The 24,582-nt window shown below is 41.1% G+C and overlaps 1 protein-coding gene across 15 annotated transcripts in view; it reads right to left on the bottom strand.

Moving 5' to 3' along the window:
* Positions 1–24,582, bottom strand: part of TRPM3 (transient receptor potential cation channel subfamily M member 3) — a 663,453-nt gene that overhangs the window by 44,345 nt on the left and 594,526 nt on the right. For all 15 annotated transcript variants that reach the window (XM_045580124.1, XM_045580129.1, XM_045580126.1 and 12 more), the window contains 2 exons: positions 19,080–19,331; positions 13,025–13,199 (listed from right to left, as the gene is read on the bottom strand). In XM_045580124.1, the coding sequence (XP_045436080.1) occupies positions 13,025–13,199; positions 19,080–19,331 (427 nt within the window). The remainder of the gene's footprint in view (positions 1–13,024; positions 13,200–19,079; positions 19,332–24,582) is intronic.

Raw genomic sequence — 24,582 nt, 5'->3', positions numbered from 1 at the left:
TCTGCCAAGCATGTCCTCCTCTTGAACCTCAGGCCTGATAGTCTAGATACCACGTATTTGGCTGAAAGCCAAGCAACACATCACTTGGCAGACAAGGTCTGAAAGCCACCGCAGAAAGCTACTTGCTCCGCTGGACAGAGTTTTGTAAAAGATGTAGGCCACCTGAGTCGCCCCTCCAGCACGAGGCTGCAGGCTTACTTGGGCTCCGTCACGTATGAGAAGAGACAACTAGTGAGCCTTGCTGGGATTATCTGCTAACAGTTAACCTGCCTTGAGATCAGTCTCATTTTTGGTGGCTGTTAATACCGATCCGTTAAAATCTTGCCACGTTATCGGAGGGGGTGTACTCTGCTCTGCTTGGAGGGAAGGCAGCCATCTGCTCTCCTGCGTTTGGTCAGAACACTGTGCCTTTGGAAAGGCTGTAGTTACAGGATGCTTGGCAGCCTCCTCCAGGGCGGCACAGCATGGGGTTGGCAGGGCCCTTTGCTTTGGTCTCATCTGGTCCCACTGCTGGGCTCACACAGTTTGCTCTTCCTTCCTCAGCCACTCCACAACAAGGGCTTTCTCTCCCTACTTTCCTCCTTCCTTTTCCCCTCTTTTCCTTCCTCTACTATTTTCTGTTTGTTTGTTAATCATGAGAGGGTATGTTAAAGTTGATTTTTAGAGGGAGGAGGAGAGACAGAGAGAAACATCGATATGAGAGAGACACATTGCTTGGTTGCTTCCTGCATGTGCCCCAACCAGGCCTGGGGATGGAGCCTGCAACCAAGGTACTTATGCCCTTGATCAGAATTCAACCCTGGACCCTGGGATGACCCTCTATCCACTATCTAAACTGGCTAGGGCTCCTTTCTTCTTTATAGCTGAACAACAATTGCTCTCTGCACACAGACTAGAATGATGACTTGTTCAATGAATTTTTCTTGAACCTAATTTAACTAAATTGCAGGAAGTTATCAACTCTAAGATTCCCTTTGAGCTCACTTTTTTCTTCTCTTCTATGCAGCATGAATCCATGGTCCTTACATTTAACTTTATCCAAATTTTAAATTTCTTTATAATAAATTTAATGCCCTTTCACCCTCTCAACTGACAAATTTCTAACTCCTTTATGCATAGTCATAGAAATCTTTTTTGATTGTGTAAAGCCGATATCAACCTTGATCTCTTTTTATTCCTTACTTCAGGAGTTTTAATTTATGCACCGACTATTTTTGAGCACTGACCACAGTTTTCATTGCTGAGGCTACAGCAGGGGACATGGAGCTGGTATTCCAACGCATTTTTATAGTCAGGCTGAACTATCCAATTGGGTGGCCACAAGCAACATGCAGCTTTTAAAATTGAAATGTAGATAAAATTAAAAATTCACCCTGGCCACATTTTCAGGGCTTACTAGCCACATGTGATTAGAAGCTACAATATCAGACAAAGCATATCTAGACCAATTCCATCGTCACAGAAGATTCTATTTGATAGGGCTATTCCAGAAGAATCTGCCAGGCTTACTCCCATCCAGAGAGTTTAAGAAATCCCTTTGTAAGACCGTGAGATAATTTATTATGACAACATATTATTATTCTTTCACAAGCCACCCTCCTTTTTGAAACACGAAGCTTATATCTAGCACATCTGGACCTATAGAGCCAATAGGTTTATTTTTATTTGGGGGATCCTGTTTTTATTTACAAGATGGTTAAATCAGTGAGGTAGGATCAAATTTTGAAATAGTCATTTTTTCCCATGCCTGTCTTTCAAGCAAGTATTGGCTTTGTACCAGTTTGGGGGAGGGGTGATGAGTGTTCAAAACAGAAAAAAGTGGAATTATAATAAAAATAAAGTTGATTTTCTGGCAGCATCTGCATTTGTGGTTTGAGAGCCATACTCATGGCGTGGTTTCCTTATGCACTCACTCAACAAAAGACATAATCTTCTCTTTTGATATTTTTTATTTGAATCAGTAGAATAAGAAAATGAATGCACAATGCAGTATCATCTTATGTATTTGGATAAAATGTCCAGTAGGAAAATTGATTCCATCCTGGACCTCTGGTTTCACACATTCCTCAACTGAAGTAAGGGGGAAGGAGTGGATGCAATGGCATGACTGGAGGTGTAGATGAGGAGTCACGTGGATAAATCTGGCATTCTTCAAATCTTGGCTCAAGTATACCGGGATTTGGAGATCCATTTCATGTTTACTTTGTCCACTGAGAGAATCACTTAGGAAGTTCATAGATTTTAGGCATGTGGCTTTTATCTTTCATAGTGAACGAAGAGCTCCAATCTTCCTGATCTGACTTCAAATTGCAGCTTTTCATTCATTCCCCTAATTAATTTGACTGCTCTTCTCCAGCTCAAGGTATTATTATCTTCCTTGAGAGACAGTGCTCAGTATTATTCTTGGTGTCCCAGGCACAGTACACAACACATCTTTGCATTAGGTACAGATAACCCCTTCTGTTTTGTTTCTAGTTATGTTAGATGTTTTCTAACACCAACTTGGTGCCTCCAGTATTTACTCTATAGTGATTACTTCTCCTTATCTGTACTTGATTGTATCTAGCTAGAGTATGGAGTATTCTTGTTTTTTGGTGACTAATTTCATCTTAAACACGCTCATCATAAACGTTCTCTGCTGCTTTTCTGCTGACACACTCAGAGCCTCTCTGAAGTCCCTTGCTGTTGGCTTAGTATTCAGGATTGCCATAAACTTCAGTTTCTTCTCTAAATCCTGCAAACTCCCATTCTTAATGTTTTTTTTTTTTTTTTTTTTTTTTTTTTTTTTTTTTTTAAATTTCAGAGAGGAAGAGAAAGATAGAAACATCAATAATGAGAGAGAATTTTTGATCGGCTGCCTCCTGCACACCCCCCACTGGAGATGGAGCCAGCAACCTAGGCATCTGTCCTGACTAGGAATTGAACCGTAACCTCTTGGTTCAGGTTGATGTTCAACCCTTGAGCCATCCCGGCTGGGCCAGACTACCATTTTTATATCATTTTCATATGCTGAAGAGGACAAGTTCCAACATAGTTTTTAAGGAAGCCATACCAATTTGCCTTTATGGAGGGGCACACAATTTTTATCCCCTTCCCTCAACTCTGTGATGTTATTTCCTCATAGAGACAAAATAGTTCCAACAACTAGATGGGAAGTAAACTTTTCTCTCCCACGTATAACTTTTTGGGAAGTGGTTTGGTGCTCTTTTGAAAAGGTTTCGAGAATTTTAAATATGTCCTATCTGCTGATGCCTTCTTTTTCAGAAGGTTATGTAGGACTTACTTGGGGTATTTGTGCTAGAGTTGGAAAAAGCATGGGCTTTGGAGTCATGAAAACCTAAGATGTGCCCCAAACTCTCTGCTAATGGCAGAGTTACAAAAAAAAGGGTCAATTGGACCAAGCACTAAATTTAATTACAGACGATATATTAGCAAGTTTAGAAAAGGTTAAAAAAAATTGAACACCACAAGTTGATAATAAAAGCTCATTCTTGTGAAAGGTGAGGAAAAGTGTTTCTCTAGTATCACAGACCACTGCTAGTTTCAAAAGGAGAGCCTCCTCTGTAATAGAGAATTCTCCCGCCATCTTGGGAGGTTCCTCTTCAGAATCTGGTTGCTCTGTATCACTACACGAAGTCTAGAATTCCATCCTTTTAAGGCACCAGAACAATCTGTTCCCAGTAGGATCTTGAGCAAAGGGCACTCTAGACTGCCTGTGAGATCTATTATAGATACCATTAGCCTCATCTGGCCTCTTAGACTACTAGGGTTCCAGTATTCAGCTGCCTCAGAACTCTGGAAAAGCTATCCCCACCGGACTTCCTTTACCTATCATCCTTTATTCCTGCAATGCAAGGCCCTCTGGTCAACTATCCTCCCTATGCTACTGTCCTCAAATGACACTGGACTTTCTGACCACTGAATTGTTCCATCACTTTCCTCCCTTGCCCCAGAACCTTCTGGAACACAAACTCTTATGTTTATAAGCCCATATGTTCTTGCCTTAAACAAAACTCATTTTGAGGAAGACTACTTTCTTATAACCTTGTCAAATGGAAATTGTACATTCTTGTACATCCACCACTGTCATTCCCATAAACAATGCCACTCTTCCTCTTCCAAATCACTGTTTTTCACTCTTGTGCAAAGAGCCCTTTCTTTGAGTTTTAGGTCAACCTGACCAAGTCTTCTTTTTCACACCTCCTGTCATTTTTACAAACACTTCAATATTTATATTGACAAACACTGAAGAACCTAGCTTCAAGACACTTTAAGCCGAAACCGGTTTGGCTCAGTAGATAGAGCGTCAGCCTGCGGACTGAAAGGTCCAGGGTTCGTTTCCGGTCAAGGGCATGTATCTTGGTTGCAGGCATATCCCAGTAGGGGGTGTGCAAGAGGCAGCTGATCGATGATTCTCTCTCATCGATGTTTCTAACTCTCTAGCCCCCTCTCTTCCTCTCTGTAAAAAATTCAATAAAATATATATTTTTAAAAAAAGACACTTTTAGACCTCAATTCCAGCATATCCTAGAATCCATTCTCATAGCCATCTCTAGACATTGTTATTAACTGAATATCAATGATTCTGAATGGCAATTTACCATTCTCTGACCACATCATCTTATCATCATTACTCTTAGGATTTTTAGTTCTCAGTTTACTTGATGCTCAGGTTAGACCTCTGATCACTTTTTTTTCCTCCTAGGTATTTATTAACATTATACCTTTATTTTTAATTTTTATTGTTTTTGTTAATCCTCACCCAAGGATATTTTTCCATTTTTTAATTTGATGTTTGTTTTTAGAGAGAGTTGAAGGGCGAGGGGAGAGGGGGAGAGAGAGAGAGAGAGAGAGAGAGAGAGAGAGAGAGAGAGAGAGAGAGAAACACTGATGTGACACATCAGTTGGTTGCCTCCCATACAACCAGCGCAGGGAATTGAGCCTGCAACCAAGGTATGTGCCCTTGACCAGAATCAAACCTGGCTCTCTTTATACTACAGGCCGACGACACTCTATCCACTGAGCCAAACTGGTCAGGGCTATACCTTTATTTTCTTCTCCTGCCATCTTAGATCTCAAACGGCCTAACTTTAAGAACACTTGCAAGCATCTTCAGAAACGCTAAGTCCTCTTTCTTTCTGCCATACTGACACGGCAAAGCTTCAATCTTAGATTAATCCAATTATTTGTCTTTCCTGATCTGGACTGCTGAGTCTTGACTGAGAAAACAGAAAACTGAGCTATGCAAATCGGTTGCCCTAAGAAATTCTTTGCTATGTACTGAGTTAGTGACTTCCCTGAACAGTGATTACAAAACATGAGAGTAATTCCCCTTACCCAAGGTTTCGCTTTGAGGTTTTAGTCACTAGTGGTCAACTGCAGTCCAAAATGATTAAATGAAAAATTCCAGACGTAAACAATTCATAAATTTTAAATTGTGTGCTATTCTGAGTAGCGTGATAAAATCTCAGACCATCCTCCTCCATCCCATCCAGGATGTGAATTATCCCCTTGTCCAGTTTGTCCATGCAGTACACTCCCCTCTCATTAGTCACTTAGTAGCCCTCTCAATTATCACAGTGCTTGTATTCAAGTAACCCTTATAGCAGCCTAACTTTACTATGTCACAATCCCAATGTAATTCAACTCACTTCATCTCATCATGTAGGCACTGCATCATTTCATTTAACAAGAAGGGATTGTACAGTACAATGAGACATTTTGAGAGAGAGAGAGAGAGAGAGAGAGAGAGAGAGAATGAGAAAGATCATTCATGGAACTTTTATTATAGCATATTGTTATAATTGTTCAATTTTATTATTAGTAGTTATTATTAATCTCTTACTGTTAGTAATTTAAAAAGTAAACTTTATCCTAGGTATGTATGTATAGGAAAAAACACATAGTACATATAAAGATTCAGTACAATTTGTGGTTTTAGGCATTCACTGGAGGTCTTGGGAAGAATCCCCCAGGGATAATGAGGAACTACTGTACTCTTCTTCTCAAAGCCCCACTTCACTGATAACCACCCCCGTCCCATACACATATAATACTTCTCTCTCTCTTTCCTAATAAATGCTTTGCCTTGATGCTAATATACTCTTTAAATCACTGAAATTAGCTTTTTCACTCACCATTGAAATGATTATTCTCTAGCCAAAATTACCTGTGACACTCTAAAGGTCTCATTGAACATTCACCCAAATGAACTTTTATCTTGCATTTGATACTACTGATTCCTCTTAGCATTCTACTCTGGACTTCTCTTTACTCTCTACTTGTCTCTCCTGGCAAGCTTACCCTCTTCCATAACTTTAACAGATAGTTATGTTCTTGACCTCCAAATCTCTATGAAGTCTAGCTCTTTTTACTTAGCTCCAGAGTTTGATATACATTGAGTGGCCAGATTATTATTATCTCTGAATGCATAATAATCTGGCCACTCAGTGTATATCCTATCTAATAAAAGGCTAATATGCAAATTATCTCCTTGACTAGGAGTTGGACCAGCAGGCAGGCCAGCCAACCACCCATGTCCCCTCCCCCTGGCCAGGCTGGCTGGACCCACCCATGCACAGATTATTATATGTTCAAAGGTCATAATAATCTGGCCACTCAGTGTATAAAATAGCCTTCTTCATGGTTTTCTGGGAATTCCCATGGGAATCTCAAACTCAATCCAAGCCCAACTGATCAACCCCCTTGTTGCCCATCCTTTTTCTTCCCAGGTTCTCCATATCAGTAAATGATATCACCTTTTAGACCAAGCATGTCAAACTCATAGCCAACAGGCCACATGTGGCCCACAACGAATATTTTTATGGTCCAGTCAATATAACAGTATGTAAGAAATGTTTTAATAAAAATTTCACAACTTAATTTTTAAAATATCCTGTTATACATAATTATTAATAACAAACTACAACATTTCCTAATGACTGATTACTATAATCATGTTGCATTCACTTCCCTTACATGCCTTATGTGCAGGCACACAATTTCTCTCCACTAATACTAGCAGTGAATATTTTAGCAGCTGATTGACATATCATTAATCTTGTACTGACTTGTTTGGTGTGCACAACAGGAAATATTTTGTTTTTGGAGAACAAGAAAAATAGGCTTATTTGTATTATGCTTATTAATTTGTGCAGTTATTCAGTGTCTGGTAAGTTAATGTTCAAAAAATATTAATTTTTATTAAAAGGTTCTATTATTCTATGTTAACAATTACTCATTTTTCAGCCCTTTGTATTCAGCATGTCTCTATTGAAATAAACCTACGTTTCTATGAAAATTGAAGCTTTTTTTTTTTTTTTTTTTTCCCACATAAACTTAAGCCTTGTTTATTTGGCCCACGTTAGCCTTTGAGTTTGACATGCTGGTTTTAGACTAAGCCAGAAACCTTGGAGTGACCTTCAACTCCTTTATCTTAAATCCTCAGCCACTTCACCCTCTACCTCTGTTTTTACCATCTGTCATCCAGGTCCTTCTGATTTTACCTTCTTAAAGTCTCTTCTCCACCCCAACTGCTATTGCATTAGCTAATGTCTTCTCACCTCCCATCTCATCTCCATTTATGCACCCTTTATGGTTTTGCTTGATAGCTCTGACTAAAACATATAACAGATCATGGTATCATCCAAGCATGGAGTGTGAGTACTCCAAGATCTATACTCCTGTCTCTCTCTTCAGACCCATCTGTCCTGCTTCCTGTCTCCTGCTCTTCATCTTCCTGTCAGCCATATTAAGTTACCTGCAGTGCCTGCAACTTTCCATGTTCACTCCCAGTGTGGAATGCCGTTCTTCTCCCTCTCACTCTTCTGCTCCTTTCTGCCTAGCAAACATCTGCTCATATTTTAGGGCTCAGCTCAACCTTCTCATTCTTTGCAAGGTTACATCTATTGGGCTCCTACTCTCACCCCAGAAGAACTGGCTATTTTCTTTTTTTGGGCTCCATCTCCACATAATCCTGTGAACATCAGTTTGACTTCTCCTGGACTGTAAGCTCCTTAAAGACAGTTTATCTGTCACGTGCATACTTATACCTGTGTCCAGTTCATTAATAGAAAAATATCTAGTGAATGAAGAATGGACCAATTAAAAATGAAGGCCAAGCTGGGAGCAAAGGCTAAGTGAATAAGACAGCAGAACAAATGCTGATCACATCGAATACTGGATCATCACAAGGGCTAGTCTGCCCATAGTGCTGCTGTTTGTAAACCCATTGAGCCTCAATGTGCATTGTAAACAAGTCAGGCAGGTATTCCTGAGAATGTAAGCTGACTTTCAGGGACAGACGATGGGGGTGGTGGCTCATACTGGCTCGCTTCCTTAGCAATTTGTGAAAACAAAACCCAGCAAAACAATTCCCCCTTTCCCAAAAGTTGGCACTGTCTCAAGTGTTTCTTTTCCAAAATACTTTCTTTGGCCAGGCAGCCCTCCCCCTGCAATAGCTGTTGGGCATTAGTGTGCTCTGCATCCTTTAGAGGTCAGTCCTGAATACCAAACAGATGCAGAGCCCAAGTCCCCAGAACTGGAGTCTAACAATTGAAATGCATAACAATATTCATCTTCTCTGTTCATGCTGTCCTACGTTTCACCAAAATAAGCAGGCACATTTTAGAGACTGGCCTTGAGTTATTCTAATTTCCACACCTGAAGAGAGGAACAAATGATTTGAGGCAGAAAAGTAATGCAGGAGAAGGTTTTAGCTTTCCATGCTCACTCATGCTCTTTGTTTCCTGATAAAAACAGCACTTCAAATCAAGTCAACATCACAGAGACTACAGGGGTACACAAGAGTGAAGATTTTTTTTAATAGAAAAATTTTGTATCAATTAATTAAGTAGAGCAAAACCAAACCAAAACAACGAAAGAACCCCCTCTTGTTCTAGATTACCTATTAATTTCAGATGGAAAAGCCCTAGGCTGTAAGAGAAAATAAAATTGACCTACGCATTAAGTAGATTGGCTAGTTAATTTAGGGTGAGTGGAAACAGCTAAATAATATTAAGTTGTCATGGCAGAAAGTAGTGCTTTCGCATTACTACCCAAACTTGTAAAAATACTCAGAGAAGCAGAAAGAAGGACTAAATTTAGAGCCTGATTTATAATGCATTCAAGAGTATGATTCATTTTCCCCCTGTCCTGGTATGGCCTAGGAATCTGTGTGTACTACAGGCAACACAAGGATGCCCTGTAAATAAAGAGTCGTTTCATTCATTCAGAGGCGGGAGGAATCTGCCAACAAAGGTGAACTTCCAGGTACCTCACACACCAAAACAGCAGATTTCTCAGCTGGCGAGAGGCCCACTAGCTTTGCCCTGGCCTTGGCATGAATATACTGGAAATTTATTTTGCTGCATCTCTTCTCTAAGTGTCTTTTACCCCACTTGGGCTCCAGTGGGATCCTGACCAGCTCACAGAAGCCATGCAACATGGGTCACCTTAATGAGATGCCCAAAGAATGGCATCATTTGGTAGCAAAGCATTTAGCAACCTGCAGCCTAAGTCACTTCATGGTGGCCCCAGGTTGGGTCTTAGGGAGTTAGCATTTATAAAAAAAAAATCTCTCTCTCTCTCTCTCTCTCTCTCTCTCTCTCTCTCTCTCTCTATATATATATATATATATATATATATATATATATATATATATATATTATTGATTTTACAGAGAGGGAAAGGAGAGGAGAGGGCTAGAGAGTTAGAAACATCGATGAGAGAGAAACATCAGCTGTCTCCTGCACACCCCTTACTGGGAATGTGCCCGCAACCAAGGTACATGCCCTTGACCAGAATCAAACCTGGGACCTTTCAGTCCGCAGTCTGATGCTCTATCCACTGAACCAAACCGGTTTTGGCAAGGGAGTTAGCATTTTATATAACAAACACCTGAGATGATTTTGAGCTATTTGGAAAAAAACAAAGTAAAAATAAACCAACAATAATAGCAAGTCCTATTCCCATCAATTAGTCTAAGTGTTGGTCAAAGTATCTAGACACAGCTGTCCACTGCTGTCCCTTCCCCAGTTTCACCATCTACTGCTTCCAATCATGTATTTGCACTCACTTCTGCTCCCACCAAAGCAAATATTTTAGCCTCTACAGATTATTGAGATTAAAGCCAGACTATCATTTGTGTTACCTCAACCTGGTTTAGCGGTAAAAGCACCTATGTTGCTTTGTGAGTTTATAGTGACTCCATTCTTTATTATTTTTCTTTTAGTCTGTAAATACATAAGACTTATAAGTCTTATGCTAGCCTTTTTGGCATTACTAGATAGTCTCTGGGTTTAGGGCAAACTACAAAAAGGAAATGCACATAGGAAATCTGTTGCTCAGTATCATTGCTCCCAGAAGTGAGGGCATTAAAGCTGCTCTCCCTTCTGAGGTGTAAGACGGAGGTTAGTAACCCAGTCCCAGGGCCCCATTATATATCCATATATATTCATCCTAATTAAGAAAGGTTATTTCCCCAAACATGAAATGGGTTCAGCAATTTTGCAGTTAAAATAAAAAAGTTAGATACAGAGCACGTGCATTGCGTCAGAAATGAGTCGCTCTGAGGTGTGTGTCAATGAGCAGCACTTGGAGAGGCCCACACGGGGGAACAAGGCAGCATGGAATTGGTAGACCCTGTGCAGGGCTGTGGGTCCAGGTGGATATGAGATCCGATCAGCCTGAACACATGCTTCACAAACCAACCTAGACACGGCACAGAAAAGAGGCAAGACACTACAGGGCAGCATAAATGATGTGTACCTTTCTCAAATAGCTTGGTACTTGGGTCTCCCAGGCAGTTCTGCATGACCAGGTGGGGCAGTCACTAACCCCCCTTGTGGACCCACCCCTGAAAATCAAATAATTTAGAGGACAGGGATATTCAGTGACCTTGGCCAAATGTGATGACGGATTTGGTGGAATCTCTTTCTATACCCATTTGAGAAAGGACAATTTCTCTTTAGCACTCTAGATAGAAAACTGGCTGATTTAGCTTAGAACAGTTCTTTCAGAACATCAAGAAGGAAGTGGTTAGGGGAAGTGTGTCATGAAGGTTGCATCCAAGGCTGGGTCGGTTACACATTGGGATTTGGGGTAGAAATTTATTCTCACACACATAGAGCACCACAGATCTAATTAACAACGTGGGGAATCTATTTTCATACTTCACTCACATGAAACACCTCACTTCTGTATCTGGGGTGGTTTTCAAGTTCTAAACTACAATCAGCCCTTCTTTTAAAATAACAATAATAAATCCTCTGATTCAGCCAGATGGTGGTATTTGTTGCACTAGGCTGGGTTCATAGTACAACATCAATAAATGGCCACTTGTAGAGGGACAGACAGAATTCCATTCATAAAACACACCTGTACCTCCCTTTTGCTCCCATCCCCAAATGTTACATCATCAAAATACCCAGGGGGCTTAGTTTCATTACGGGGAACAAAGGAAAATGATAAAGGCAAAATAATGTAAGTGGAACAGCAATTTCTTGAGGGGAAAACAGTACATTTGGTCTCTGAGGAGAATGATCATTGGTGGGCTTTAGAAGTATTGTTTTGCCTCAAGGGGCCATTTGAAAGGAAGATTCCAAAAGAGTTTTCTCTGGAAAGCTTGTCTTGGTGAAGGCTGCACATTGTCAACCAAAGATATTTCAACTAGGAGACGGAGTCAAAATCCTTCCTCAGTGAGTTGGCTGAGTCTTATGAAATGAGTATTTGTCCCAATTAGCCTTCTTGCCTCAGAAAACTCATTCTGCGAGGGAAAGGGTATTCATTCAAAATCCACCAGAGGGAAAATGACGTAGAGGTATGTTCTGTCTCCTGTGGACATATGCTCTTCCCGGGCCTGCAGGATTCACACTCTTTAGTGCTTTGTCCTTTTTTTTACTGGTCTCAGTCCTACCTGGGACTGGCGGGGGCGGGAAGAGGGATGCTGACTAGAGTCTGCTCTTGCTCTTAATAAGCTTTACTACCTGGTTATGTAACCCTAATCCATGTCCACAGTACAGGGCTCGGATGGCTGGCCTGTCAGCAAAAAATGACTGAAAAGTTGTTAATTCAACAATGTTGGAGGGATGTTATTTCTAGAGCTAAAGTCCTCAGGGAAAATAAGAAATAGTTGCTCCTGGGATTCAACTCCCCCACACTGAAAGATTTTTTTCTTTCCTTATGCTTTCCTCTCACACAACTTCCCAATGCCTGGTGTGCCCTGACATTTGGTCCAAATAAAATTTTGGAACAGACTCCTAGGATACAACCATCTTCATACTCTATACAAGTAGAGTGTTTGTTATTGAGAATCAGAATCTATTAGGGCTTGAAACATCAGGGGCCTGGCTGCTGCTGCTGCTCACTCCCCACACTAAGTCAATTCATGATATAGATACTGTTTTATGTTTAGCCTTTAGAGCAAGCAATTCTGTTTACAACCAAAGGCATTTTCCATACTTCCAGGGAATGAATACTAGCTTCTGTTGAGTCTCAAAAGTACATAATTTAAGACAGTGGGGAAAGGAGCTGGAGAATAGTTTCCAGTGCAAGGAAAACACCATGCAGATGTTGGCCCTCACTCTCGAATTCTAATGGTGAAATTGAGAATTGTTTATTTGTTCTTAAGTCAAACCCAAGGAATTTATATTTTACAGGCTGGGGCAGGGGTGGGGACTAGTGATGTAATATATTACTAATACTGAAATAGTCAACACATGGCCTTAAAGAATTTCAATCTTGTTAAATGATTTATTTCTTGGTCAAATTTGGCATACCACATGTTGATTCATGTCACAGAAAGGACATACCTGAAGAAACACCCGAGGATTACTTTGCTAAAATTGTATATTCACTTTCTGTAATTGTGCTGTTGTTGTTTTTCCCCCCTCCATGATAACAAGCTAGGAATTGGTCCTCTATCTTGAGCCATTTATTGAGAACAAACAAATGAACTTGGAAAAGACATGACCTGATTGAAGTTAAATACCTGACTTTGGTGTATGAGAATCATAAACTTGCTTACGGTCTATCTGGTCCGCAAACACTTCCCCATAAATCATCCAATAGGGCATGTAGAAGATGTTCTTGGCCAACTTCCATGATGGCTCCTCATTGGGAAAGAGAATGGCTTGCCTGGCAACCCCAAAACTCATCAGCACCACCAGCATAATGATGACAAAGTACATCATGTCTATCATCTGGAAGGGTGGAGAAGCAGAGGCAGAAACAAAAGAAAACTCATATGATTGAGAGTTCCAACGACACTGACATTGATGGGAACCTCTGAAGGAGGTTCACTTCCAATAACGCTGATAAGGAATGTTTAGATAGGGAGCTGTGCCCAGATAAAAGGACATTTGGCTTATTGAAACCAATGTCCATGGAATGTTATAAATAACTAAAAAAAATCATTACAAACAAACAAATCCCGCTGAAACCGGTTTGGCTCAGTGGTGGAGCGTCGGTCTGCGGACTGAAAGGTCCCAGGTTCGATTCCAGTCAAGGGCATGTACCTTGGTTGCAGGCCATCCCCAGTGGGGTGTGCAAGAGGCAGCTGGTCGATGTTTCTCTCTCATCGACTTGCTCTCTATCTCTCTCCCTTCCTCCTCTCTGTAAAATATCAATAAAATATATTAAAAAAAACAACAACAAACAAAAAAAAACAAATCCTGAAATACATGCCCAAGGGAACCCCTTCATCTTCCATTGTTGTCTGTGGAAACTAGTCAAAACCAGATGTAGGAGTCAAGTAGCATAGAAGCTTGGGTATCTATATGAATTTAGTACTAACTTTTTCTCTGCTCTCATGGGAGGCAAATCTCCTTCTTGGTTTCTTCCTTATTAGCAAAATTGGAAATGGGATAGTTGAACTATTTGAAGAATTACTGCAATGTTGTAAATTCTCTAAGTTCTGAAAATCTACTGAAGAGGTGGAAGCTCATGAAAATAACCATTTGTAAACAAAGCGAGGCCCACAGATTTCCATCATATTCTATGTTCTCCTTGTAGCTTCACCTCACTGCATGGTATATTCTACCATAAACCTGTCTTACAGAGAACCACTCCCCCTGTACTTCTCCTGCAGCATATGCTATCAGTTAGGAAGCGTGTTTTTATAGGCATTAGAATCAGGTAGCCCATTCCTGTGCCTGCTGTTGAAAGGTTGGATTTTCATCTTGACATGTTTATAAAATTCTCTTTTGACTGCATTCAAGTACAATGTTATCGCTAGTTCCTCTTTCTTTTTTTGTTTGTTTTCATGACACATGCAATTTGGGATCTGTTTCTTATATGCCAAGTTACTTTCCTATTATCACCAAAAATAGATGAGAATGCAATAACTATTATTTTACCTGGTCAGAACCCACTGCCTTCTTCTCTTAGAAACAGTCCACACCCACTTTGGCCAGGCTGGGTTACACATGGTGCCACACCCTCTGGCAGCAGCAGTCACAGGAGGGAGGCATGTGACAAGAATCCAACCAGAGCCCTTTCTTTGGATATTTTTCAGCTGAAGCTGGGAAAGAGGTACTGCCTTTATCTCTCTGTAATGATGTTAACCCAGAGTGTCTGTGGCTACATGCCCCACTACTGATCAAAGTGAATGAAGCAGATATTTGAGAGAGAGACAGAGAGAGAGAGAGAGAGAGAGAGAGAGAGAGAGAGAGAGAGAGAGAGAGAGAGAGAGAGACTGACTGGCTGCAGTAGCCCCTAAGGCCAATTCCATCACATCGTGCCAGGCTAAAATCTATCTGTCCCTCCTGGATGTAAGCCAGTTGGAGATAAGTTTCTATCCTTGAATCAAACCTTTTAATACAAAAGACTACCTTTTCTAGGATATCAAACTTCCTCAAAGGATGCCCACCCATGAAGATAACTGATGATAATCTTATCAAGGATAATAAAGGCTTTAAATTAGTTTTAAAAATTTATTTTAAAAAGTGCATTCCATGGTGCCTGTTATTGGAATTTCAACATTACAGCCTTCCTGTTTGCATTAGGACACTGGGGGCTCAATATATTTTGTGTCCATTTATCAACTTTCAAGGCAACTTCAAAATCCATCTCTCAAGTATTATGTGACTTTGAAACTAAATAAGTGTCTCTCAAAAGGTGACACCAATTCTTATTTATTCACTGTCCTTAAAATATATATTCCAGTCAATTAGTTATTCCTTTCACAACTTAGAGGCCTCAGAACTCTCTTAAAATGAGCAAGCCAACTGTGTTAAAACAATTTTATAGGAAACAAGGGTCTGCTTCTCATCCTTGCTCTTTTTTATTTTGTAAAATTCTTTCATTATTTATTTACAAGAAGTTCTACCAATGAAGAAACACTAATGGGTTTTTCATGTTATATTTATTGAGATTGACTAAAAGGGGTGGGAAGAGGAAGGTGTGTACTCTTGAGATTCAGGAGCTATCAATAGTATGATTCAAGAAAACTCAGCCAGTAAATATAGCATCTGTTCTAACTTCTCAGGACTGTTTTCATTCAGATTGATTGTGATATTTAATCAAAGTATCAAAACAATCAGACAGCAGAGACATTCTTCCCAAACACTCAATTTCATATATTTCAAAGAAGTCTTAGCTTCCATTCAAATACCAACATCTAATAGAGTGGAGTGCAGAAATAGAACATTATGGTTGAGAACTGGGGCTGGTTACTTGTTTTTAAAGCTAATTTGTCCAGTTGGTTCAGTGTTAAGAGACCTAATTCTTATAAATATTCTTTGATTTTGTTTTATAGAGAAGAGTATATACTCTAGTCTAGTGGCTAAGCACGGGTTCTCAGGTGTCAGACTACCTGAGTTTTTTTCATCTTGGCTTTGCTAGTAAAAACAGCGAGGTGGTGTTACTTAATCTTGTGGGGTTTTTCTCTCTCTTCATTTTCAAGATGGTGATAATAATAACAACATTAATAATGCATATTGTTTTTGTAAGGAATACATGAGATAATATGTGAAATGCTTCATGTGGGTAATTTTTCATACATGGTAATGAATTATTATTATTAGAATTGGAAAAAGGTCAGTCTATGGAGTCAGATAGACAGGAATTGAAATCCTGTTTTTGTCCCTTGCCCAATTTCAATTTATTCCACTATTTAATGAAGATACTAAAACAGGTTATAATGATGACCTGTCTGACATGGAGTTTGGCACACAGTAAATGAAAGCTATTATTACTGTTGTTTTTATTCTGCATTATATAAGTAAGCTTAGCACTAGGCTTGGAGAATTCCACTGAGAAGTGGGATCCTGGATCTAGAGATCAGTTGGAATCATACTTGATCAGTATTGTATTCAGGTTTCTTAACAGCTGTGTCTCTCCGTAGACCACAGGGCACAGTTACTTAGCAGTTTAGCACTGAATAGAAACTCTCTAATGTTGAGGGACTTTCAGTATAATCGCATCTGGGCATATTTTGTTAACCTTCCAGCCTGGCAGTCCATCTGGCTCCCTGATAAATTCTATAGGCACATTTTACCTACCTTCTGGATCAGTGACTCAATTATTGAACTAATTATCCTAAAAACCCCATGGAGAACAAAGCCCCCAAATATACTCATTTTCTACTTATTCTTGACTGATAAATGAAATCATTCATAAGTTAGTAGGTAGAGGAAATGCAGTATGTCTCTCTTACTTATTAGATTTAATTCTAATAAAAAAGGGATAATTATGCCATTATTAAAATGATAGATGTGGATTTTAAAATAATATTGCCGCTTTAGTTTGACTTTAGTTATTTCAAATGTTTAAATGCCACTCAACCTTTTTAAAGTACTATATTTGGCTTGTTTGGGTCTTTTCAGGTTTTATTTATTGAAATAAAATAAGGTAACAATTAATTAGAATAAAACAATCAGATTATGTAATCACCCAATGTAGTGGTTCTCAACAGAGGGTATTTTGCCTTCCTATCCTCTGACCCCCAGAACATATGGCAATATCTATCTACATTTTAATGTGTTTGTGTGTGTGTGTGTGTGTGTGTGTGTGTTCTACTGGCATCTAGAATGTAGAAGATGCTGCTAAATATCCTATAATGCATAGGACAGCCCCCTGCCCAGAACAATGAATATTTGAGTCCAAAATATCAATAGTGTCAAGATTGAGAAAATTTGGCCTAATTTCATAGCTGTTATAGTCCTTCACTTTCATTGGGCCCATTTAAGAATCCACTTGATAATCTCATGGAAGCTTCTCCTCTCTGCCCAGAAAATTCATACACTCACACATTTTTATATATAACTTGGGTCGAAGGACTACTGATCATCTCTTCTAAATGTCTCCTGTAGACTCTAAGTTGAGACTCTGCTTTTAGACACAGGAATTTTCACCACTATCTCAAATTCATTACTGAAGTAGAAATAAGATTATATAACAGGCGGTGTAATAGAGTAAGATGCTTTTCTTTTCTTCTAATCTAAAATACCTAAATGAACTGGGATACAGTTTTGGGACTAGTCTTAAATTCAAGCTTGTTCAATTTAAGTTTTTCCTCTCTAGAATGGGTTTGGAATATTTTCCCTAAACAATGCTGTTGCTATACACACAAAGCTTTTGTACAAAAGTGTTAGGAATAGAGCAGAATAACTATACTCACCAATTTCTCCCCATTTCATTGTATTTTAACAGATATAATATGAACATAATAACAGACAATTTATCAACTACCTACAATGAGCCACATACTGTATAATTAACATGTATACTTTCTAATAATCACAACAACCTTACAAGCTCTGCCTTTATTATAACTACTTAAGAAACGATTAAACAGAGTTTCAAAGAGGTTAAATGAGTTGTTCAAGGTCTCCTCTTGGATTCAAGTTTTATCTCTCTTTGCATGACTTTGAAGGAAGATTTGGTTACTTAGGATTCCTTAGTTTCACACACATACACATAATAAATATTGATTTGTTGACTGAAATGTATATTATTTTAAAACTTGAGAAAGAATGATAAAAAAAAACCCTATTGACCAATTGTTGGTTTCATTAGCTCAAAAATGGAAGTGGAGTGGAGGTTATTAATGAGGAGGTTTTTCAATAAGAGGTGTTTGGCATTATAGAATGGATGGCTTGGCTTTTCCTCATATGTGCTGTAAAGGTGAAGTAGAGGATACACTGAGAAAAAATGGAAAAACTGACTTAAAAAAAACCAAAACAACTCAGGCTCTGATTCTTCCTCTGATGAGTTTGGAGAGGGAGCTGGTTTACTTGGGCTCTCCCAGGTTCACATTAAGGCTGTTCCCCGAGGGCGTGGTCTCTATGGAGGCCTGGCAACTGATGTGGCCAAGAAGTTGGACTAAGTCCACAGCCATTGTGGGGAAGCATGTTAGTTTGCCACTTGGGATTCATTAAAAAAAAAAAAAAAAAAAAAGATAGTAGGGCATCGTGCTGGAACCTATTTTTTAACAGACATCACTTTCCAATAGTGTAATAAGATACATAATATAGTAATAGAACTTAATGGTCAATTCAAGAACAACCTAACAACTGAATTCAAATAAACGATGTTTTTCTTCTCTTTGCGTAGGGAAAGGCATTTTCTTAGCACTTTATTTAAAAAAAAAAAAAAGCAATGTTAAAAATCTTAAAAATCTGTTAAATATTTGGAGTGGAGACTTAGTCCGCCAAGATCCAGCAAAAATATAACCTCCATTTAAAACTTGCCCTGACCTCCATTCTCTTTTCTATGTCCCTATTGTACTTTATATACATGTCTATTACAGCATTCTCACACTGAATGGTAATCACTTCTTTTCCTCCTATCTTCAGTCTCATGGAATTTATATACCCAAATCCTAGTCCAGTGCTTGGCACAAAATATATACTCTTTATATAGTTTCCAGTAAGTAAATGTGTGAGTGATGGATAATTGTTCAGTTATGTTTATAGATTTAGTCAAACTCCAGAACATGCAAAAAGGAATTAAAAAGTAAGACACCCAGGACCATATCAATAAGACCTTGACAGCAGGGCCAAATGAATTACCTCCCTCTTCCTATTATTACCACTCCTCATTTGAGAATTTATCATATGGAATCAGAGAATTCTACTTACCATTTTTCCAATCATCATTACATATGGGCCCAAGTATTTGTTCACGCCGAAGATGTCTAACAGACGGATGTACCAATAAATGATGTTCACACAATAGATGACCCTCCCGTCACTCCTGAAGGGCTGGTCTTGGAGACGAAGGATCATTCCAACAGAGAACAGAAGGATGGCTATGAGGTCTGTGACATTCCAGTACTCCTGCAGCCAAACCTTCACTTTCTGTAGCAACTTCCCTGGCTCTGACATCAGAATCTAAGGGGCAAGAAAGAGAGTGGGGCTAGTTAGGATTGTGGTCTATATTTTCAGCCAATTGGAAAGTGCTTGGCCCATTAATTGACAACTATAGCTTGGTTTCTTTTTTCTGTGTCTACTGGAATACTCACATGCTATAAATGTACAACTGGGTAAAGTTTGGGCCATATAAGTCTTAAGTTTGATGTTTAGGGTTGTCTTACAATTCTAAGACTCGAATTAGCATTTTCCCTATAAAATTATTGATTCCTAATACCTTGCAAATCTCTGAAATCCTCCTCCATCTAAGTAAACAGCACCATCCTATTGAGTTACTCTGACCACCAAGTTGGGAGGACTTCTTTATTCTTTCACACCAGATTCTCTACATCAACATGTCCTATCACCTCTATTTCTAAATCCAGCCCAATCCAACCGCTTCTCACCACCTCCTCTGTGCCACTCTATTGTAAGCCCCATCACATCTTCCAGATGACCGAAACAGCCTTCTAACTGGTATTCCTGCTGCCACTGTTGCCCGCACTGCCTCAACCACTTCTCTGAGCAGCACACTCTTTAAAAACTTAAGCCATGCCGAAACCGGTTTGGCTCAGTGGACAGAGCGTTGACCTGCAGACTGAAAGGTCCCAGGTTCGATTCTGGTCAAAGGCATGTACCTTGGTTGCAGGCACTTTCCCAGTGGGGGGTGTGCAGGAGGCAGCTGGTCAATGTTTCTCTCTCATCGATGTTTCTAGCTCTCTATCCCTCTCTCTTCCTCTCTATAAAAAATTAATAAAATATATTTAAAAAACAAACAAACAAACAAAAAAACAAATCCTGAAATACATGCCCAATGGAACCATAGCAAGGAGCTTGGATCTTTCCCTATCTGTAAGGAAAGCATCAGATGATTGGAGCATTTGATTATCAAAATTGGCTTTAGTAATTATTGTTCTTGTTTATCTCTCAAGTCTCTCTCTTTTTAAACTGAAGTGTAATTTACTTGTAAGGAGATGAACAACTTGTAAGGTTACAGCTTGATGAGTTTTTATGAATCCATACAACTGTATAATCCCCACCTAGAGCATGGCTTAAGTTTTGTTTGTTTGTTTGTTGGCCCACCATAGTCTCCTCATTCCCCACCCAGCAGCCACGGCGGCCTGTTAAGCATGGCAAATCCATTCTAGGCACAGGCCGTTGGCACTTGTTCCTTCTCCCAGATTTTTACATGTTTGGCTTCTCCTCATCCTCATCCTCAGGGTCTCTGCTCACATTTTTCCTTCTTAGCCAACCTTCCTTGAGTGCCCTCCCTGCAGTGGTCTCCAGAGCCCCAAGTCACTCTCTATTACTCTATTTTATTTTTTGAAGATTTTATCACTATATGAAATTAACGTCTGTATGTGTGTCTATGTGTCTGTCTGTTTATCTATCTATCTATCTGTCTATCTATCTGCTACCATCCATCAACGCTTTCCACTAGACTGTAAATTCTGAGGGTAGACCCTGTGTTCCCCAGAGCCTGTTACATAATACTCAATAAATACTTGTGGACTGACTGATTATTGCAAAGACATCTCACAGCAATTCTCCTGTCCCTTTATTGCTGGGTGGGGCTCCAAATTAGCTTAAATCTAGAGGAAACTTTTTGCTCACACACTTTCTATGAAATGAACAGATACATAGCAGGAGTTGCCACCCACCCTGTACCACAGTCTGCCCCAGGATACAAGGAGCCAGGAAGCCAGCCTACTGAGGCAATGTAACAGGGCTACTTGTAGGAATCATTTGTGTTTACCTCTCAGCATCCATCTTTTTGATTTATGACCCACCCCTTTCCCAATTCAGAACCTCTCAAAGAGAAAGAAAAGACTGGGGTCAGTTCTAATCTGCAGCTACCTATTTGAATTGGCCTATCCCTCTTTATGGCTTACTTTGGCCTGAAATAATAAGGAAGGGAGGTCATTGTAAGTCGGGACGAGGGCTTGGAAGACTAAGCAAGCTACCAGGAGCCACCTGCTAGCTCATTCCTAAGCCAGGGCTTCTTAATTATTAGCATGCATCAGGATCACCTGGAGGACCACAGGTAGCTGGGCCCTATCCCTGGGGTTTCTGCTTCAGTTTGCCTGGTGTGGGGCTCCAGGGTTTACATTTCTAACAAATTCCCAGGGGAAGCTGGTGAACGCAGACTGAGAGCCATTGCTTCCTCCAATAGGAATTCCCTCAGCTGCTGTTGTCCTGGTGGCTTCTCACTCCCACCCTACCCTACGTGGGCAAAAATCTGTGTGTGCATGGTGGGGGCGGGCGCAAGGGGCAGGGGACCACAGAGTTTCTCTCACCCTTTGCCCACACTTTTCTAAAAGTGTTTCAACCCAAGCTTTACAGTATCATTTTTTATTTATTCTTTAAAAACTATTTTAATTGATTTTTCAGAGGAAGGGAGGGTGAGAGAGAAATATCAATGATGAGAGAGAATCATTGATTGCCTGCCTCCTGTATGCCCCCTACTGGGGTTTGAGCCCAGAACCTTGGCATGTGCCCTTGACTGGAATTGAACCCGGGATCCTTTAGTCCACAGGTCAACGCTCTATCCACTGAGCCAAACTGGCTAGGGCTATAGTATGGCTTATTAAATAGTGAAAATATTCTTGTGACTTCTCAACATTAAAAAAAAAAAGAAAAAGGGACAAGCTAACTGGCTGGAGGCAAAGCTGGAGTGGAAAACTGAGCCCCACCCTCCGCCCCTGTCACTTCTCCAGCTGCCTCGGAGGCAGCTCTCAGGACCCTGGGGCTCTGAGGAGGATCCCAGTTTGGCACCACAGCGTGACTGAAAGGCCGATGGGCGGGCCTGGGGGGGGGGGGGGGGGTGGAGGGCAGTCAAGTGTAAGACCTAGTTCCCATCTCTAGCTGTGGGATACAGAAAAACAGCCCAAACAAGCCCTGAGTCTTACTAGTACTTTCCATGACAGTGAAGTGGGGATGCCAGCACAGCCCCTCCTCACAGTGCTGGGGAGGACCTCAGTGAGACAATGTCTACCAGCGCACGCTATAAACAGCCCCGCGCTATTAAGGGATTACCGTGGCTTGTTTGGGTGACTACAATGCAGAAGTATGTGGTTCTGGGAATGGGAGGGCAGCTTGCGAAACCACAAAGCCTTGTGTATCCCTCCTCAGAAGCCTGCAAGCTTGGCCATGTTTCCAGAGTCCTGCATCTGAGATCTTGCGGGCCTGCGTGCTGCCTGTGAGGAGGGCCCTGTGGGGTCTTTGCTCTCTTGGCTGTCAAGCATTTCTCGAATGGGTTCAGGGCCATGGGTGGGCATGAGGGAGTGGCCTCCCCAGGCTGAGGAGGAAAAGGCCAGACACAATAGTGGTAGGTCCTCCGTCCTCACAGCTCCCTCAGAAGCAAGGCCTCTTCCGCTGAACCCCGCTGACCCCCTGCTGACCCCTGCTGACCCGGCTCCCAGGCCCTCTGCTATTACATGCCACCTCAGGAGAAATGGATATGAAGCCCGAGGTTCCTGGCAGCCTGCCTGCTTGGCTGCCTCTCCCAGAACAGGCTGTGGAGTACAGACTGCTCCCTGTCTTCTTCCAGGCTCGTCCCTGGAGAGGGTCCAGCCTCCTCGCTCTAGTCCTTCCCTTTGCTGCTTATCACAGGGAAGGAACACGCATCTGGGCGTCAAATCACAGGGGAGCGAGCTGCCACTTCACAGCGATGGAGTCCTTAGCGGGAGCAGGTCTCGGCTCTCAGAGAGCCATGCAAAGACCACGCAAATGCATGGCTGTACAGGGGAGGCCACGCTCTGTTCAGGAAGTAGAGGCACTACGGACTGGTCAGAGCAAGGCAAGAGGGCAAGGCATTTCAAAAAATATCTAGTCCCTTATAAAATGGGAGTAGTGTACCCACAGCCAAACTCTCAGGATGGGGGCATGCTGGTTAGAGTTTAAATGTTCCCAAAGCAGTTTAGAAACCCAAGAGAAGAGCTTGAAATATATATAATTAGTACATGAGATGTTTTTATGTTCTTAATAGAAAGGGGTCTAATGAATACTGCACCTTTCTCTCCATAGGAGAACATTCTAGAGCTGAGACCTAAGATAGTAAGGGCCTTTTAACCTATTTTAGCAACGAAAACCATGATGGATTTGTGGATTCGCACGAATCCCTTTTCCCGTGGAACTCAATGTATTTCCCCACTCACTGTGATACAGAGAGTAGGATGTTCTGGATAGAGGGAGCAGTCGACGTGACAGGAGCATTCTTCCAGAAAAGGCCTCTCTGCAGTGTAGTGTCAGGGGGAAATGCAGAGGAATCATACCCACAAGCTTGCCTTCCCTGTGGGACTGGGAACGGGAGCTTGGGGAGGCTGTGAGCAGGGCTGCAGAGCCCTCTGGTGGACTGTTCATTCATCTGAGCAGTTCTGAATGTGATGGCCTCTCCGCTGACTTCCAGTGTCCTGCAGGGGTGGTGTTATGATGGCTCCTTTAACTCCCCGGGGGGTGGGTAGGAGGGGTGTGGTGGTGGGGAGGGTAAAGAGAGGGATCTACACTCTCAACCTGAAGGGTGAGAAATAGGCTCAGTTCACTCCAGTGATGCCAAGGGCTGGTGCTCAGAAAGTCTATAACAAATATTGAGAAGGAATAAATTAACTTACTAGAACAGCTAAAACGCACTTCGGAGAATCATAGGTATTGGTGCACCCTGTTCAAAGAGACACCCAGAGGGAAGGGTTTGCAATAGGAGTTAAAAGTGAAAAGATTTAAACGTTTAAAAACATATATAAAAAGTGGAAAAACTTAAAAAGTCATGTTTATAGGGAGAAGTAAACACTTGCAAACAGTCCAGCCAGTATAGATCAGTGGTTGAGCATTGACCTATGAACCAGGTGGTCACGGTTCGATTCCCTGTCAGGGCACATGATCGGGTCGCCAGCTCAGTTCCCAGTGTGGGGTGTGCAGGAAGCAGCCAACCAATGGGTTTTCTGTTGTCATTGATGTTTCTCCCTCTCCCTTCCTTTCTGAAATCAATAAAAATATATTTAAAAACAAACACATCAGTAAACAGTGTTGAAGACAACTTGAGGGATTCCTAGGCAAATGCTATGTGAGCAGGAAATGGACTAATCCCTGGGGCTCATGGATGACCACCCTGCAAACATGCTGGGAAGCCTCCCCAGGGTTGTCAGCAGCCCTCGAAGCCACATCCACATTTCTGTGGCCACGTCAGAGAACCTTTTCTTTCAAGTTCTGCATTTGCTCAGATCTGGAGTGTCCCCCT

The sequence above is a fragment of the Pipistrellus kuhlii genome, unplaced genomic scaffold (genome assembly GCF_014108245.1).
Source record: "Pipistrellus kuhlii isolate mPipKuh1 unplaced genomic scaffold, mPipKuh1.p scaffold_m20_p_12, whole genome shotgun sequence".
NCBI classification, from domain to species: domain Eukaryota; kingdom Metazoa; phylum Chordata; class Mammalia; order Chiroptera; family Vespertilionidae; genus Pipistrellus; species Pipistrellus kuhlii.
This window is presented reverse-complemented; position numbering and strand designations above follow the sequence as displayed.